At 40.9% G+C, this 18,674-nt stretch overlaps 1 protein-coding gene across 1 annotated transcript in view; it reads right to left on the bottom strand.

The window, feature by feature from the left end:
* The window catches only part of LOC133596529 (zinc finger matrin-type protein 4), a 241,779-nt gene that overhangs the window by 155,174 nt on the left and 67,931 nt on the right, over positions 1–18,674 (bottom strand). Inside the window, exon 2 of the mRNA XM_061949414.2 lies at positions 10,251–10,367. Coding sequence (XP_061805398.1) covers positions 10,251–10,367 — 117 coding nt within the window. The remainder of the gene's footprint in view (positions 1–10,250; positions 10,368–18,674) is intronic.

Here is an 18,674-nt window from a genome sequence, read left to right as displayed (position 1 = left end):
TTTGTCTCCTTGTTGTGTGCGCAGTTGTGCACTGCACTCTCTAAAAGCCGTAGATGTTAATGTCACATATGCATGTACAGTAGATGGCAGTATTTTCCTGTTTAAGAGTGTCACAACATTGCTGTTTACGGCAGACAAACTGCTTTACGGTAGACGAAAACATGACTGCTGTAGTTGTGTGTTGTTGCCGCGCTGGGAGGACGTTAATGAAACTGCCTAATAAAAGCGGACGTGAAAACAGGCTGTCGACACGTCACTCAGGTCCGCCTGAATTTCGGGAGATTTTCGGGAGAAAATTTGTCCCGGGAGGTTTTCGGGAGAGGCACTGAATTTCGGGAGTCTCCCGGAAAATCCGGGAGGGTTGGCAAGTATGTCTTTAGGACAACCTAAAATCATCAGCTCGGAGGTTGGGTCTTGGGCGCAACGCGAAAGTGTGGAAATAATATGTGTAAATAAAGTACCTTATCTTTTCCTAATAAATGTATTGCAAAAATAAATGTACTTTAATCTTCTCTAATAATAAAACAAAATATTATATCATCATACATTTCAAAACAATGTTATTGTTCAAATAAAGATAAACACCTAAATATCTGCTTGACTTATGATTTCAAAGCAAGTAATCCAACAAACTGTTCATGTAAACATTTTACAGTAACATTTTTTTACAGTAAAATCCACTTTCATTGAAGAGTAATAATACACGATAAGACGCAACAACTGTAGATTTTACAGTATAAAAAAATGTGCATGAATTTTTACGTAAAAAAAACAGTGGTACCATTTTCCCATTCCATTTCATTTAATTCCATGTATTTTTTAATTGTATTTGCTGTAAAAAAAAAAAAAAAGGAAAAACCTGCAAATATAACGGTAAATTTGTGGCGATTGAGCTGCCAGTTTTTTTACAGTACAATTAGAGATGTCCGATAATATCGGACTGCCGATATTATCGGCCGATAAATGCTTTAAAATGTAATATCGGAAATTATCGGTATCAGTTTCAAAATTATCGGTATAGGTTTCAAACAGTACAAAAAACACCGCTGTACAGAGTGGTACACGGACGTAGGGAGAAGTACAGAGCGCCAATAAACCTTAAAGGCACTGCCTTTGCGTGCCGGCCCAATCACATAATATCTACGGCTTTTAACACACAAGTGTGTGTGCAAAGCATACTTGGTCAACAGCCATACAGGTCACACTGAGGGTGGCCGTATAAACAACTTTAACACGGTTACAAATATGCGCCACACTGTGAACCCACACCAAACAAGAACAAACACATTTCGGGAGAACATCCGCACCGTAACACAACAGAACAAATACCCAGAAGCCCTTGCAGCACTAACTCTTCCGGGACGCTTCAATATACACCCCCACTTACCCCCTACCCCGCCCACCTCAACCTCCTCATGCTCTCTCAGGGAGAGCATGTCCCAAATTCCAAGCTGCTGTTTTGAGGCATGTTAAAAAAAAAAATGCACTTTGTGACTTCAATAATAAATATGGCAGTGCCATGTTTTTTTCCATAACTTGAGTTGATTTATTTTGGAAAACCTTGTTACATTGTTTAATGCATCCAGCGGGGCATCACAACAAAATTAGGCATAATAATGTGTTAATTCCACGACTGTATATATCGGTATCGGTTGATATCGGAATCGGTAATTAAGAGTTGGACAATATCGGAATATCGGATATCGGCAAAAAAGCCATTATCAGACATCTCTAGTTAAAAGTGGCCCTCTGAGGGCAACCATAACTGCGAAGTGGCCCTTATTAAAAACCAGTTTGACACGCCTGCTCTAAAAGGTTGTGGACGGGAGGCGTATGACCAATAGTCGCAATAGAGAGTCTGCCTAGATACTTGGACTTCACAAGTAGGTGTGGAATCAGACTTATTTAGAGCATGGAAACATAGTGAGTGTTCAAATTATTTTCTCCCTGCAACTGTTCTGATAGACATGTACTGAAAATGTCTATATTTTTTTAAATCCCTATGACAATAAAGTTCCATCTATCTATCTATCTATCCGTCCGTCCGGCCCGGCACGGGGGAGCTGTGGTTTATTGAGGTTCTCCAACATGGTAAGGACCTCAAACACATGAAGACTGACGCGAGCTGTGTGAAAGCCAAGAAGCAGTTGCTGCTTTTGTCATTGAGAACATATTTCTTATAAAATAAGCGACATGATTTGATTCTGGCACTCCAAAACTGAAGGTCACATCTGTCCAGTTTCCATGACTGCAGAACTCGCCAACACCTTAAGGGAAATGTTATCACATCTGGCACAAATGTAGACCCTACTCAAGGATGAACTTCGTTGAACTATTTCCAGTTACCTGGAGTTAGTACCGTATCGATTCAGATGAGGGATGTGTGGCTCAGATGGTAGAACTTGAGGGTTCCTAGTTTCCGCTATCCCAGTCACTGCCGTTGTGTCCTTGGGCAAGACACTTTAACCACCTTGCTCCCAGTGCCACCCACACTGGTGTAGATGTATCTTAAATGTGGATAATTGGGTTTCTCAATGCATAGCGCTTTTAGTCATTAGAGAAAAAGCGCTAAATAAATATAATTCACTTTACAAAGGTACGCATCCCGAGCCATGGGAAGACATTTCATCAAGTCGTGCAACTACAACCAAGCTTCTTTTTGATCTTAACGACCTCAAAAGTCCAACATTATTGCACTTATTTGTCACCGTCGTCACATTGTGACATTGAGCAGTTGAGCATGTTCGACGACGCACATACACGGAGTACTTACAAGCAGACAGTGTGTCGACAGAAACGACGGACACATTTTGGCTTAAAAACTAACGATAAAGGTTGACGCTATAACACTGAAACGCCGCTCAGCAAGATGTACTTTAAAACGTGGCTAGGTCGCTAGCGGCTAACGTCCATCCGCAGGCGGCAGTGTTTTAGCTTTTTCTAAATCACTAATCCTCGCCTCCATGGCAACAAATAAAGTAAGTTTCTTACAAGTGGAATACTTAACCATGCTTCATTGCACACCATAGAACAGGGGTCGGCAACCCAAAATGTTAAAAGAGCCATATTGGACCAAAAATACAAAAACAAATCTGTCTGGAGCCGCAAAAAATTAAAAGCCATATTACATACAGATAGTGTGTCATGAGATATAAATTGAATTAAGAGGACTTAAAGGAAACTAAATGACCTCAAATATAGCTACAAATGAGGCATAATGATGCAATATGTACATATAGCTAGCCTAAATAGCATGTTAGCATCGATTAGCTTGCATTAATGCAGTGACCAAATATGCCCGATTAGCACTCCACACAAGTCAACATCAACAAAACTCACCTCTGTGCATTCACGCACAACGTTAAAAGTTTGGTGGACAAAATGAGACAGAAAAAGACGTGGCATAAAACACGTCCTAGAAAGTCGGAGAAAGTTATACATGTAAACAAACTACGGTGAGTTCAAGGACCGCCAAAATTAGTAGGACAAAACGGCGCTCGCCAAATACTCGAATCAGTGAAGCATGTTTAATACAAACAGTGTGATTTATAACAATTAGGGAGGTTTGTGTCATGTTTGTCCTCCTACAGAAATCATATTAAAACAAAAAATATATTTTTTCCCCTCATCTTTTTCCATTTTTCATACATTTTTGAAAAAGCTCTAGAGAGCCACTAGGGCGGCGCTAAAGAGCCGCATGCGGCTCTAGAGCCGCGGGTTGCCGACCCCTGCCATAGAAGGATACAATAATAGATTTTATTTGTAAAAATGTGTATTTGTGAAAAGCACTTTACATTGAGTAAACAACCTCAAAGTGCTACAGTGTATTTAAAAAATAAATAAAATAAAAAGATAATAAAAAAGAAATACAATTAAAAACTAGAACAGCCAAATAGCTAGAACTAGTATGCATACATCTTTAAAAAAAAAGGCTTTTTTAAAAAGAAGGGTTTTTAAGCCTTTTTTTAAAAGCATCCACAGTCTGTGGTGCCCTCATGTGGTCAGGGAGAGGGTTCCACAGACTGGGAGCGGCGGAGAAAATCGCGGGTGGAGAAGCGGCGAACAAACAGCGCCAGCGTCCTCTCCAATCACCGCGAACAAGCAAGCGCTCCTCAATGTAAACAAATACCATTGGGGGGGGGTCTACACCTGACATCCACTGTAATGATACCAAGTACAAGAGCGTATCTAGTCGACACCACAATGATTACATTAATATTTTTTATCGTCACAAAATCTTTTATCTTTGTTTAACAAATGTGTATTATGTTTATTAATTCAGGAAATACACTATATTGCCAAAAGTATTAGACCACCCATCCAAATGATCAGAATCTAACCACTAGGCCTACTCAGTGGCCTAGTGGTTAGAGTGTCCGCCCTGAGATCGGTAGGTTGTGAGTTCAAATCCCGGCCGAGTCATACCAAAGACTATAAAAATGGGACCCATTACCTCCCTGCTTGGCACTCAGCATCAAGGGTTGGAATTGGGGGTTAAATCACCAAAATGATTCCCGGGCGCGGCCACCGCTGCTGCCCACTGCTCCCCTCACCTCCCAGGGGGTGATCAAGGGTGATGGGTCAAATGCAGAGAATAATCTCGCCACACCTAGTGTGTGTGTGTGACAATCATTGGTACTTTAACTTTAACTTTAACTTTAATCAGGTGTCCGAATCACTTGGCCTGGCCACAGGTGTAAAAAATCAAGCACTTAGGCATGGAGACTGTTTCTACAAACATTTGTGAAGTAATGGGCCGCTCTCAGGAGCTCATTGACTGTGCACCAGTGCACAAAGCAAGGTGCATAAAGAAATGGATGATAGAGTCTGGTGTGGATGAACTTGACTGGTCTGCACAGAGTCCTGACCTGAACCCGATAGAACACCTTTGGGATGAATTAGAATGGAGACTGAGAGCCAGGCCTTCTCAGTGTGTGATTTCACCAATGCGCCTTTGGAAGAATGGTCGAAAATTCCTATAAACACACTCCGCAACCTTGTGGACAGCCTTCCCAGAAAAGTTGAAGCTGTAATTGCTGCAAAAGGTGGACCGACATCATATCATATCAAAATCCTACTCAGTGGCCTAGTGGTTAGAGCAGGCCTGGGCAATTATTTTGACTCGGGGGCCAAATTTTGAGAAAAAAATGTGTCTGGGGCCAGTATATCTATTTTTAGGAAAACTAATTCAAAACCTCACAAAAAAGTCTGATTGAATGCTAAAAATGTTATGACAAAAAACGGAATGGAATTTTATTTTTTTCTATGAACGATAAAACACGGAATATTGACAACATATGAACGTCACACCCCCTCTCAATCGACATATTTTACAAGCCAAATGCAACAAAAATGCAACAAACACAGCGAAATATGAACGTGAAGGGTAAAAAAACAAAAAACATCTACAATCTGATATATCTGATATCACTAAGCTTTAGAACTTTCTTGTAAAAATCTCCTTCCGCGTCTGTCCCTGACACCCGCATTTCAGGCTGGCCGCTCTGGAAACACTCTGTGGAAACACTCTGTGGAAACGCTCCCAACCCACACTGCTTGGTGCCTCGTCTGACTTGCTGTGACATAGATTACCATAGTAACTAGTAGGGTTGTACGGTATACGGGTATTAGTATAGTACCGCGATACTAGTGAATCATATTCGGTACCATACCGCCTCTGAAAAGTACCGGTCCGCCACACCCTATGATTTTTTTGTTAAAATAAAGCCAAAAATGCAATTTTTTCTGGTCCCCTTTATTTAGAAATTAATCGAAAAGTACCGATCTAAAATAATATTGGTATCAGGACAACACTAGTCACTAAAATATCATGCAAAAGCGCAGATTCCAACCATTGAAATACGTTGTATAGTTCAAGACTTATGGTAATTAGAAAACATCACTGCACATCATAATGGCAGCTACAGTTTCCATCTTAAAGATCTAAAAAAAATATTTGGGAATGTCCGGCAGGCCAGATTGAAAAGCTTAACGGGCCGCATGTGGCCTCCGGGCCTTAATTTGCTCAGGTCTGGGTTAGAGGGTCCGCCCTGAGTTGTGAGTTCAAACCCCGGCCGAGTCATACCAAAGACTAGAACAATGTGACCCATTGCCTCCCTGCTTGGCACTCAGCATCAAGGGTTGGAATTGGGGGTTAAATCACCAAAAATGATTCCCGGGAGCGGCCACCTTTGCTGCTCACTGCTCCCCTCACCTCCCAGGGGGTGAACAAGGGGATGGGTCAAATGCAGAGGACACATTTCACCACACCTAGTGTGTGTGTGACTATCATTGGTACTTTAACTTAACTTTAACTTTAACTATTGAACCCTATAACAGTGGTTCTCAACCTTTTTTCAGTGATGTACCCCCTGTGAACATTTTTTTAATTCAAGTACCCCCTAATCAGAGCAAAGCATTTTTGGTTGAAAAAAAGAGATAAAGAAGTAAAATACAGCACTATGTCATCAGTTTCTGATTTATTAAATTGTATAACAGTGCAAAATATTGCTCATTTGTAGTGGTCTTTCTTAAACTATTTGGAAAAAATATATAAAATAACTAAAAACTTGTTGAAAAATAAACAAGAGATTCAATTATAAATAAAGATTTCTACACGTAGAAGTAATCATCAACTTAAAGTGCCCTCTTTGGGGATTGTAATAGAGATCCATTTGGATTCATGAACTTAATTCTAAACATTTCTTCACAAAAAAAGAAATCTTTAACATCAATATTTATGGAACATGTCCACAAAAAAATCTAGCTGTCAACACTGAATATTGCATTGTTGCATTACTTTTCACAGTTCTTTTTGACAGACATTTTAGTGAGGGTCAAACCATCATGGCATGGGGGAAACTCTGGGTTGATGGTAATGAATGGAATAGCCTACTTAATTTGATGTTCAGTTTATGAACTTACATTCATATTTTGTTGAAGTATTATTCAATAAATATATTTATAAAGGATTTTTGAATTGTTGCTATTTTTAGAATATTTTAAAAAAATCTCACGTACCCCTTGGCATACCTTCAAGTACCCCCAGAAGTACGCGTACCCCCATTTGAGAACCACTGGTTAGGAATCAAGATTCAGGATTCAGGATGCTTTATTATTGTCCATTCTTTAACATGTACACATAAGAACTGAAATTACATTTTCGGCACAGTCCCACTAAGAGCAGACATATGTTACAGGAAGACAAGACGAGACCGCCAACGGATCAGCCACTTACGGCGCTCCTTAAAAAAGGTGGTAAAAAGGTGATATTGGGAAAGGGGGGGGGAAGAGTAAAAAACATCAGTCAAAGGCTGGACCCTCGGGAGGGGGTCCAGACTGAGTCCAAGGGAAAAAAACTCATTTGCCATAGCACACATAAACATGTTGCATATAATCACAACAACTTGCAACAGAGGGGGGGAGTTGGGGCCCTGGAAGCCAGCTTGCTGCTATAAAGCGCTACTCAGCCATCCACAACCCCGAAGGGGAATTAAGCGGTGGTGAAGGCGTGGGGGTGGGGGTGGAGAGTGTGTTTGTGTATATGCCCATAGTCTTTGGGTGAAGTGAAGTTGAGTTCATGAGCCCGGGGTCGTTCTGCATGCAATGCAAGCAAAGTTCGACTCCCAGGTGTCGTTGAGGAGGGAGGGAGGTCAAAAGCTTTGAAATTCCTCAGGGGATGATTACAGAACAGCCTGTGGGATGGCACTTCAAATTCATATGTGAGTCAAGGCAGGTGGCCAAATACTTTTGGCAATATAGTGTACAGCCATGGTAGAAAAGCATCGACATACATTTTGGTACCGGTATCGGTACCAAAATATTGGTATCGGGACAACCCTAGGTACTAGAGATGCGCGGTTTTCGGACACAACCGCGGAGTCCGCGGATAAACCGCGGGTCGGGCGGGTAAAAATAGATTTTAAATAGATGCGGGCGGTTGGCGGTTGAACCAATTCGGAAATATATATACATAGTTAAATGTTGTTACCCACATACGAAAAACGAGCAGCACTCTTTGAAAGAGTCAATAATTCATCAGGCACCGCGTCCCAGCAAAAAGATGGCACAGCGTCCCAGCAACAAGTGGCGCAAGTGAGCGCTCCTTCAGCGCAGCAGGGCGCATTTTAGAGGCCAGGCGCTCTCGCATGAATCCTGGCACTGTAGATGCCATTTTATTCCTGCATAGTGCTAACAAAAAAAAGTAAGTAGACATACGGTTGGATATGTTAAACGAATTAGTCTACGTTACCTATAGGCTATACCAAATAAGCCCATGTCTAACCTATATTGAGTTCGGTCAGCTAAATAATTTTGATGGTTACGTGTTGTTTGGGCGCACTACAATGCAAAGGAATTAAGGCAATTGCGTTGTTTATTGGAAGTCTGGGCTTCCCTGCTTAAGCTGCTGCCCCCGCGACCCGACCTCGGATAAGCGGAAGAAGATGGATGGATGGATGGATGGCGTTGTTTATTGTGTTTTTTTTCTATTCGAGATATACTACTATGTGTGAATAATTATTTGGCCTCGCTTTCAAGTGAAGCGCATCTCTGATTAGCGACAATGTAAGGCTATTTAGCCTGCTTTGTTTGTCGCGACCGTCTATTTTCATTATAATTCAAGTTTGATGATAAAGTGCAGTCTGATGGGTTTGATTTCCCCCCTTCAGCTATTTGCCTTGGCCAATAAGTTGCAGGTAATTTGTTATTATTATTTAATTTATTTATTTTTGTTTAAATAGAGATGACATACATATGTTATTGTATAATTTAAGTTTGCGCGCGTGATTGACAGCCTAAGGCTTATGAGGCACATTTTTTATTTATTTTTTTATTTCAACTTAAAAACGTATGAGCCTATGCCTAGAACATAGGCTATGTGTTTATCTTTATTTTCCTGCCTGTCGTTGACAATGGAGATTGTCTGATATTTTGTCATGGCTGCAGATCAATCAATAAAGGTTCATCTTTGTCGCGAAATTGTTCACTGTTTCACTGTGCACCCCGCCCTCGTCCCTATTTGAGCATTATAACGTTAACAAGTTAATATTCATTGAAATAAATTCAGAACATTTTTTTACCTAACGAAAATATAGGCCTAGTCTTTCTAAAACATTTTTTTAACTTCTTAAAAGCCTCGTTCTGCTTGCTGCAACAGCGCACACAAAGTGTGAGGAACGCACTATCTGAGGGCATTGGCAACAATAGTCAACACTTTCTTAATGGAAATGACAATAATATTATAATAATGATAAATAATATTATCACGCATTAATATCTCTTAGCCACGAATGCGTGGCCAAGAGATGCGTGGCACCATTGAATGTCTCTGCTGCATTGGATCAGTCTCCTTTCTTTAACAGGCAAAAGCTTTATAACCTCACTAATGCCTTGCATCGTCTATATTAGATATATAACAACGGGCGGGTGTGGTTTTGATAAAGTGTTGGTTCGGGTGCATGGCGGATGGTTGACGACTTTTGTGATGCGGTTGCGGATGAAATAATTGCTTATCCGCGCATCTCTACTAGGTACGCATCATTTCATCAAGTCGAGCAACTACAACCAAACGTATTATTGATCTTAATGGCCTCAAAAGTCCAACACAAACTCCCAACCTCTGCGGTAAACTTTTCCATGTGGGATGACATGGATAGACTGCCGTGGGTTTGTCTATTTGTCGGCACATCCCAAGGTTGTGCGTTTTGGCTCATCCAATTAGTGTCGTCGCTACACACTCATGCATGTGAACGCACGCCGCCGTTGTCCTGGCTCGCTCTCTTGTAGATAAGTGCTTGTTCTGATTAGTTTCCTTGTTAATCCCAATTGTGCCTTGTAATCAAGAAAGACCCCAACGCATGCATGTGTGTGTGCGTATGTGCACCACATCCCGGTTAAATATAGCACAGGGATGATTATTTAATGGCCATTCATTGGATTACTCTTAGGGAGTCTGCTGAGAGGTAGAGCCCATTAAAACAAATAGTGTCTATGCTTGTTTGTGCGCCATTGACAACCATTACCATGCTGCATTAAGTCTATGGATAATGGATGAGAACTGTTTGTCTGGACAAATAAGCTCGATACAAAATGTTGCGGCTCAGGAATTTGCCTGCCAAAGCAACATTTTTTCCAGTTTTGTCCGTGCGTTCCTTTTGTTTTATTCGCTCAGCTTGCAAATGAGCCTGTGCCACGGAGAGAGAAAAAAAAAGAAGAAGAAGAACAGCCATAGCAATGACAAGAAAACTCACCTCATAGTGCGCCGTGCGCTGAGACTCAGAAATGAGCTGGGCATTGCAGATGTTGCAATAACTCTCTGTGAACAAGCCTCCATCCACCATGCCCGCAGACTTCATCTTCATCGGAGACTACATGCAAAACACACAAAGCGTGATTAAAAGTGTTAAAAGTTTGAGGTGCACGTGTTGATGCAGGAAGTTTCACACATCTATCATGACACGGTCTCCTCCTGCACTGCAGAAACTGAAATCTAAGTAAGATTGAGTATCTCAAATAAGGGTGATATTTGCTTATTTTCTGTCTGATAAGATAATTATTCTCACTAAACAGACTTTATGTTAGTGTTTTACTTGTTTTAAGGGTTCTGTCCTAAATTAACTCAGTAAGATATTACAGCTTGTTGCTGAGATTTTATGACCTATATTGAGTAAAATATGCTTAAAACTAGAATATCAACTGTTGCAAAGCTGTGTCATCAACACTCACAAGTATAGTATCCGATATTCCGATATTGTCCAACTCTTAATTACCGATACCGATATCAACCAATACCGATATATACAGTCGTGGAATTAACATTATTATACCTAATTTGGACAACCAGGTATGGTGAAAATAAGGTCCTTTTAAAAAAAAATTAATGAAATAAAATAAGATAAATAAATTAAAAACATTTTCTTGAATAAAAAAGAAAGTAAAACAATATAAAAACAGTTACCGTATTTTTCGGACTATAAGTCGCAGTTTTTTTTCATAGTTTCACCGGGGGTGCGACTTATACTCAGGAGCGACTTATGTGTGAAATTATTAATTATTAATACATTACCATAAAATATCAAATAGTATTATTTAGCTCATTCACGTAAGAGACTAGACGTATAAGATTTCATGGGATTTAGCGATTAGGAGTGACAGATTGTTTGGTAAACGTATAGCATGTTCTATATGTTATAGTTATTTGAATGACTCTTACCATAATATGTTACGTTAACATACCAGGCACGTTCTCAGTTGGTTATTTATGCCTCATATAACGTACACTTATTCAGCCTGTTGTTCACTATTCTTTATTTATTTTAAATTGCCTTTCAAATGTCTATTCTTGGTGTTGAGTTTTATCAAATACATTTCCCCAAAAAATGCAACTTATATATGTTTTTTTCTTTCTTTATTATGCATTTTCGGCCGGTGCGACTTATACTCCGGAGCGACTTATACTCGGAAAAATACGGTACATAGAAACTAGTAATGAATGAAAATGAGTAAAATTAACTGTTAAAGGTTAGTACTATTAGTGGACCAGCAGCACGCACAATCATGTGTGCTTACGGACTGTATCCCTTGCAGACTGTATTGATATATATTGATATATAATGTAGGAACCACAATATTAATAACAGAAAGAAACAACCCCTTTGTGTGAATGAGTGTGAATGAGTGTAAATGGGGGAGGGAGGTTTTTTGGGTTGGTGCACTAATTGTAAGTGTATCTTGTGTTTTTTATGTTGATTTAATAAAAAAATAAAAAATAAAGAAAAACAAAAAAAAACGATACCGATAATAAAAAAAACAACAATAACCGATAATTGTCGATATTACATTTTTAAAGCATTTATCGGCCGATATTATCGGACATCTCTACTCACAAATATAAAACTACTTTTTTAAAGTAATAATTTCTTACTTCAAGCATGAAAAAAAAAATCATGATGCCGAGCGCATATCATTATGTCAAGATAATGGCACTAGCATTTACTTAATTGAAGAATATTTTTCAACATATTGAGCAAAAATGTCTCATATTTGTTTTTTCTACCAAGAAAAGTGCTCTTGTTATTAGTGAGAATATACTTATTTTAAGATATTTTTGGGTTCATTGAAGTTAGCTAATTTTACTTGTTTTGGAAAGTCTTGACAAGCCTAATTTTCTTGTTCTATTGGCAGATAATTTTGCTTAGTTCAAATAAAATACCCCTAATTTTTTTTTTTTTTTTTTTTTTATCTTGTTTTTGAACACAGACTTTTTGCAGTGTGGGGGTTATTTTAGATGCAGCCTGGGCAAACAATCACCTCAGGCAATGTCCTGCTTGGTGTTCTTTGTTTAGCGGGGTACTTGTCGTCATGGCTCCTTTTCAGTACGTAACCAAATGTGTTTTTAAGGTCGGTCAAAATTAACCAGTTAATTAATGTGATTATTCACAAAAAATGATGGCATTAATCATGGACACACTTAGGCCATGTCCACATGAACACGGTGAGTTTCAAAAACACATATTTGGGGTTAAGACAATCTCCATGCACAAAAGTGTAGTTTCAAAAGTGTCTATGTCTACACACAAATGCATACACCTGCTGTCATGCACATTTTGTCCAATCAGAAGCCTGAAAAACGCAGCAATGGCTGACTTGGTGGCATTACATATTATGTTTATTTTGATATACAGTATGCGTTTATTAAGTATCTGTTCGTGTGGACATGGCCTTATAATGGCTAACAGTGACTTTTTTCCTTGGTAAAAACAAGTACCGTATTTTTCGGAGTATAAGTTGCACCGGAGTATAAGTCACACCTGCCGAAAATGCATAATAAAGAAGGAAAAAAAACATATATAAGTCGCACTGGAGTATAAGTCGCATTCTTTGGGGAAATTTATTTGATAAAACCCAACACCAAAAATAGACATTTGAAAGGCAATTTAAAATAAATAAAGAATAGTGAACAACAGGCTGAATAAGTGTACCTTATATGAGGCATAAATAACCAACTGAGAACGTGCCTGGTATGTTAACGTAACATATTATGGTAAGAGTCATTCAAATAACTATAACATATAGAACATGCTATACGTTTACCAAACAATCTGTCACTCCTAATCGCTAAATCCCATGAAATCTTATACGTCTAGTCTCTTACGTGAATGAGCTAAATAATATTATTTGATATTTTACGGTAATGTGTTAATAATTTCACACATAAGTCGCTCCTGAGTATAAGTCGCACCCCTGGCCAAACTACAAAAAAAACTGCGACTTATAGTCCGAAAAATACGGTAAATATTAAAAGAGAAAAACAACAAGCCAGTCCTTTAAAGCAGTAGTCCCCAACCACCGGGGACTGCTTTTTTAAATTTCTTGTGCAGACCGGTACCGGGCCTCGGATCGATTGGTACCGGGTCGTACAAGAAATAAAAAATAAAAAAATGAAACAAATATTTTTTATTTATTTTATTTTTTTTTTAATTACCGTATTTTTCGGACTATAAGTCGTAGTTTTTTTCATAGTTTGGCCGGGCTCCAGTGCGACTTATATATGTTTTTTTCCTTCTTTATTATGCATTTTCGGCAGATGCGACTTATACTCCGGTGCGACTTATACTCCGAAAAATACGGTAAATCAACATAAAAAACACAAGATACACTTTCAATTAGTGTACCAACCCAAAAAACCTCCCTCCCCCATTCACAATCATTCGCACAAAAGGGTTGTTTCTTTCTGTTATTAATATTTCTGGTTCCTACATTATATATTAATATAGCTCAATACAGTCTGCAGGGATACAGTTCGTAAGCACACATGATCGTATTCCGCACCCACCCCCCACCCCGGTCCGTGGGACAAATTTTCAAGCGTTGACCGGTCCGCAGCTACAAAAAGGTTGGGGACCACTGCTTTAAAGGGGAACATTATCACCAGACCTATGTAAGCGTCAATATATACCTTGATGTTGCAGAAAAAAGACAGTTTTTTTAACCGATTTCCGAACTCTAAATGGGTGAATTTTGGCGAATTAAACGCCTTTCTAATATTCGCTCTCGGAGCGATGACGTCACAACGTGGCGTCACATTGGGAAGCAATCCGCCATTTTCTCAAACACAGAGTCAAATCAGCTCTGTTATTTTCGTTTTTTTCGACTGTTTTCCGTACCTTGGAGACATCATGCCTCGTCGGTGTGTTGTCGGAGGGTGTAACAACACGAACAGGGACGGATTCAAGTTGCACCAGTGGCCCAAAGATGCGAAAGTGGCAAGAAATTGGACGTTTGTTCCGCACACTTTACAGACGAAAGCTATGCTATGACAGAGATGGCAAGAATGTGTGGATATCCTGTGAAACTCAAAGCAGATGCATTTCCAATGATAAAGTCAAAGAAATCTGCCGCCAGACCCCCATTGAATCTGCAGGAGTGTGTGAGCAATTCAGGGACAAAGGACCTCGGTAGCACGGCAAGCAATGGCGGCAGTTTGTTCCCGCAGACGAGCGAGCTAAACCCCCTATCGACCCTAGCTTCCCTGGCCTGCTGACATCAACTCCAAAACTGGATAGATCAGCTTTCAGGAAAAGAGCGCGGATGAGGGTATGTCTACCTAGCCTAGTTGATGAAAATTGGGCTGTCTGCACTCTCAAAGTGCATGTTGTTGCCAAATGTATTTCATATGCTGTAAACCTAGTTCATAGTTGTTAGTTTCCTTTAATGCCAAACAAACACATACCAATCGTTGGTTAGAAGGCGATTGCCGAATTCGTCCTCGCTTTCTCCCGTGTCGCTGGCTGTCGTGTTGTTTTCGTCGGTTCCGCTTGCATACGGTTCAAACCGATATGGCTCAATAGCTTCAGTTTCTTCTTCAATTTCGTTTTCGCTACCTGCCTCCACACTACAACCATCCGTTTCAATACATTCGTAATCTGTTGAATCGCTTAAGCCGCTGAAATCCGAGTCTGAATCCCAGCTAATGTCGCTATAGCTTGCTGTTCTTTCCGCCATGTTTGTTTGTGTTGGCTTCACTATGTGACGTCACAGGAAAATGGACGGGTGTTTATAACGATGGTTAAAATCAGGCACTTTGAAGCTTTTTTTAGGGATATTACGTGATGGGTAAAATTTTGAAAAAAACTTCGAAAAATATAATAAGCCACTGGGAACTGATTTTTAATGGTTTTAACCATTCTGAAATAGTGATAATGTTCCCCTTTAAAGGACTCTTTGAAAGGAAGGGTTCTTAGTCCAACGGTTGCATCCCTTTCTGCATTTTCTTCTGGCAACGTAGCCCTTTAACATCTACATATTCAACAGACATACCTTTTAATCCACTAACGACAGTGTGCTTTCGCCCAATTAAAATGTTGTTCAACATCCTACTAAATTAACCAAATTAGGCAAAGCGGTCGTAGCTAAGAAGTCTTCAGCAAGATTTGCTGCTGAGAAACCAGCCTTGTCAGTTTTATCCAAGCGGTTCAAACCCACCGAGACCTGGGAAGCCCAATGGAGAACGCCATTGTGGATTCCTAACAGCCTGGTAGCAGAGATTCCCTTTGCTTCCGTAGTGTGTAGGATTGTAAAAAAAAAAAGGTTTAATGATGTCCTACGAGCTCCCGTGTTCAATTTTCTACTCTCTTCATTATGTGTGCCCCGTAGTGTTGTATTCTGACAGACGGAGGGTGAGTAACGGGTCTTTTGGGAATGGTCCAGGAACGGCAAGTGCTAAAGTAGATTAGATCTTTGCCCCAAAGGAAGATCTAGATCCAAGGTGTTTACAGGGGCACAACCATGGTCAGGGATCGCCGCCCCGGTTAGTGGACTCCATTACGCCACAAACGTGGTCTTGAGAATCTGTTAGCGATGGTATCCGACAAAATTGACAAGCTGGCGACAGGGAGTGGAAGTCTTTATCTCACGTCAAGTGTATAATTACTTCTCAGCCATGCGCGACGGCATCACCTCGGTGCGCATACATAAACACATGCATGGGGAGGCTTTTAATTACCCCTTTACCTCATGACTTTAGTGCATCCTGGACCTTTCAATTAACTGCAGATGTGCTGTATAGACACTTCCTCCATTATCTGACTTTAAATGCTGAAATTAAATAGACACGCAGATACTTTTGTGCCACCGACTTTATTATCAGCTTTTGCTGAAAAATGCTCCGTATGGAAAAAAGTCACAGATAAGCTAAGCACAATGGAGACAATTTTAGGCAATCTCTACCTTGGTCAAGAGCACCTGACCCTTAAAGGTATTTTGGTTTTTGACGAACGGGAGTTCCGTGCCTCGGCTCCAACACTATAGAGGAGTTGGCCCTGCAGGCATGGCCACCACATGTAGACATGCCGTGTAATCAATGCAATCATTAGTCCAACCAATCGACGACGGCAACCTTGCAACACTACAACAAGAATATGGTTATGCTGTTTGTTTATTATAAATAATAAATAAATACGTCTGTTAGGTTCTGTTGGTCTGGAACCCCATGATGCAGAGACGGCAGGCCGAGCGCAGGTAAACATGACTTTAATAAGGTAGCATCAGTGCACAGGGAACATGCAACACAATCTAAACAAACAAGAAACAATGATCAAGCCTTGTGTGCAGGGCAGGCTGGCATATAAAGAAGCCTGATTAGCAACCTGGAACAGGTGAACCCAGTTTGCCAAACAGGGACAGGTGAGGGAGACAGCGCTCAGGCCAGAAGAGTGGTGAAGAAGGAAAACGGGAAGTAAAAGGAAAATAAGAGCGGAAATTGATATCAATAAAAAGAAAAAAATACTAAATAAAATCAGGTCTGACATGTGTCATGATCAGTGGCCCGGATCATGTGTTGTTATATTCTGTTAGTTTTGGACTCCCTTAGTTCCTGTTTTTGTGCACCCTTGTTTGATTTTAGTTACCATGGGTGCTTATTGTTTCCAACTGTCTCTGATTGGTGCTCGGGACGCTCACCTGTTTCCCGAGCACTAATCAGAGGGACTATTTAATCCTGCATTTGCCGGTCAGTCGGGTGGCTTCATTCTGTCACGACAGGGAGGGGTCGCAGCTTACTGCGGGGTTCGTTCTTCCGGGATGCAGACTGACCACTCTGGACAAGGCGTGCAGGTAGGAACATGATTTATTCATCAAAAAATAACGCGTAGTACCAAAAACAGAAAACAAGCAAAAGGGATGCGTGCCGATCGCTACGGAAAAAACTTAGAGCAGGAATCATGAGTGAGGAAACACGAAGACCAAACGTAACAGGTTGCATATAGCAAACAATGAAGCCAGCCGACTGACCGGCAAATGCAGGATTAAATAGTCCCTCTGATTAGCGCTCGGGAAACAGGTGAGCGTCCCGAGCACTAATCCGAGACAGGTGGAAACAATAGGCACCCATGGTACAAGCAGCCAAAATTAGTTTCCTCCGCCGGGTGGCGGGGCTCTCCCTTAGAGATAGGGTGAGAAGCTCTGCCATCCGGGGGGAGCTCAAAGTAAAGCCGCTGCTCCTCCACATCGAGAGGAGCCAGATGAGGTGGTTCGGGCATTTGGTCAGGATTCCACCCAAACGCCTCCCTATGGAGGTGTTTAGGGCACGTCCGACCGGTAGGAGGCCACGGGGAAGACCCAGGACACGTTGGGAAGACTATGTCTCCCGGCTGGCCTGGGAACGCCTCGGGATCCCCCGGGAAGAGCTGGACGAAGCGGCCAGGGAGAGGGAAGTCTGGGCTTCCCCGCTTAGGCTGCTGCCCCCACGACCCGACCTCGGAAAAGCGGAAGAAGATGGATGGATGGATGGATTATTTGGCGTACCACTAAATGGCACCTGCATACAACCAGTTTTATCATAATTGAGGGAATTACTGTTTTATAGCTTTATCTAGAAGTGTTTTAGAATAGTGGACTCTTATGTAGGAGTGTCTTAGAATAAACAACTCTTTGACTATTGGGAGGAGCCCACCATGCAGTCCGTGCCCCAAAGGTGTAGCCTTGACCAGTTCGCTCGGAAATGATCCCTGCCTCACTGCTCCCCTCTGGCAGGGCTATTAATCCTTTTGCAGGTTCACCTACGGAAACCTTATGACAACTTTTACTACCCCTGGATTGTCATTTGATTGTCTTTCTGGCCCTCTGCCAGACCCAAAGCAGACCCCGGTGGGGCCAATCTAAGGACCTCACTGAACCATCCAAGCTCTACCAAGTTTATTTCTTTGAGTGTTTTTACCATTTTCTTTAAGGTGAAAAAAGTGACAAATTACATCTGTTGATTTGTGGGGGAAACCATTAGCTTAATGTTAAGATCAACGTCCGATAAGTCAACTATGCAGGAAAACCAAATGAAATAGATTCGACTATGAAAATTCTAGTAATGGACCATGGACCAGGATCATTTGCGGTCTGAAAAACCTTGAGTTTAGCTCGACATTTAACGTTTAAACCAAATGAAAAGATAGACTGACAGCAGGACTGCGTCCTTATCTTCCGCATATCTATGTCACTTGTGAATATGCCAAGCGAGACGTGAGCGGTGGGCTAATTAATGGAGTCGATCTGTTGGGTGGGATTTGTGGAAAAGCATGACCGACAAAGCAGAACGATGAAGAGACGGATCGCGGAGGAATTAATGAAAGTGGGAGAGAGATGCAAAGCGATAAGAAGAGATGGTCACGTGTTGCGTGTTTGCA

This window comes from Nerophis lumbriciformis, linkage group LG02 (assembly GCF_033978685.3).
Source record: "Nerophis lumbriciformis linkage group LG02, RoL_Nlum_v2.1, whole genome shotgun sequence".
Taxonomy (NCBI): domain Eukaryota; kingdom Metazoa; phylum Chordata; class Actinopteri; order Syngnathiformes; family Syngnathidae; genus Nerophis; species Nerophis lumbriciformis.
This window is presented reverse-complemented; position numbering and strand designations above follow the sequence as displayed.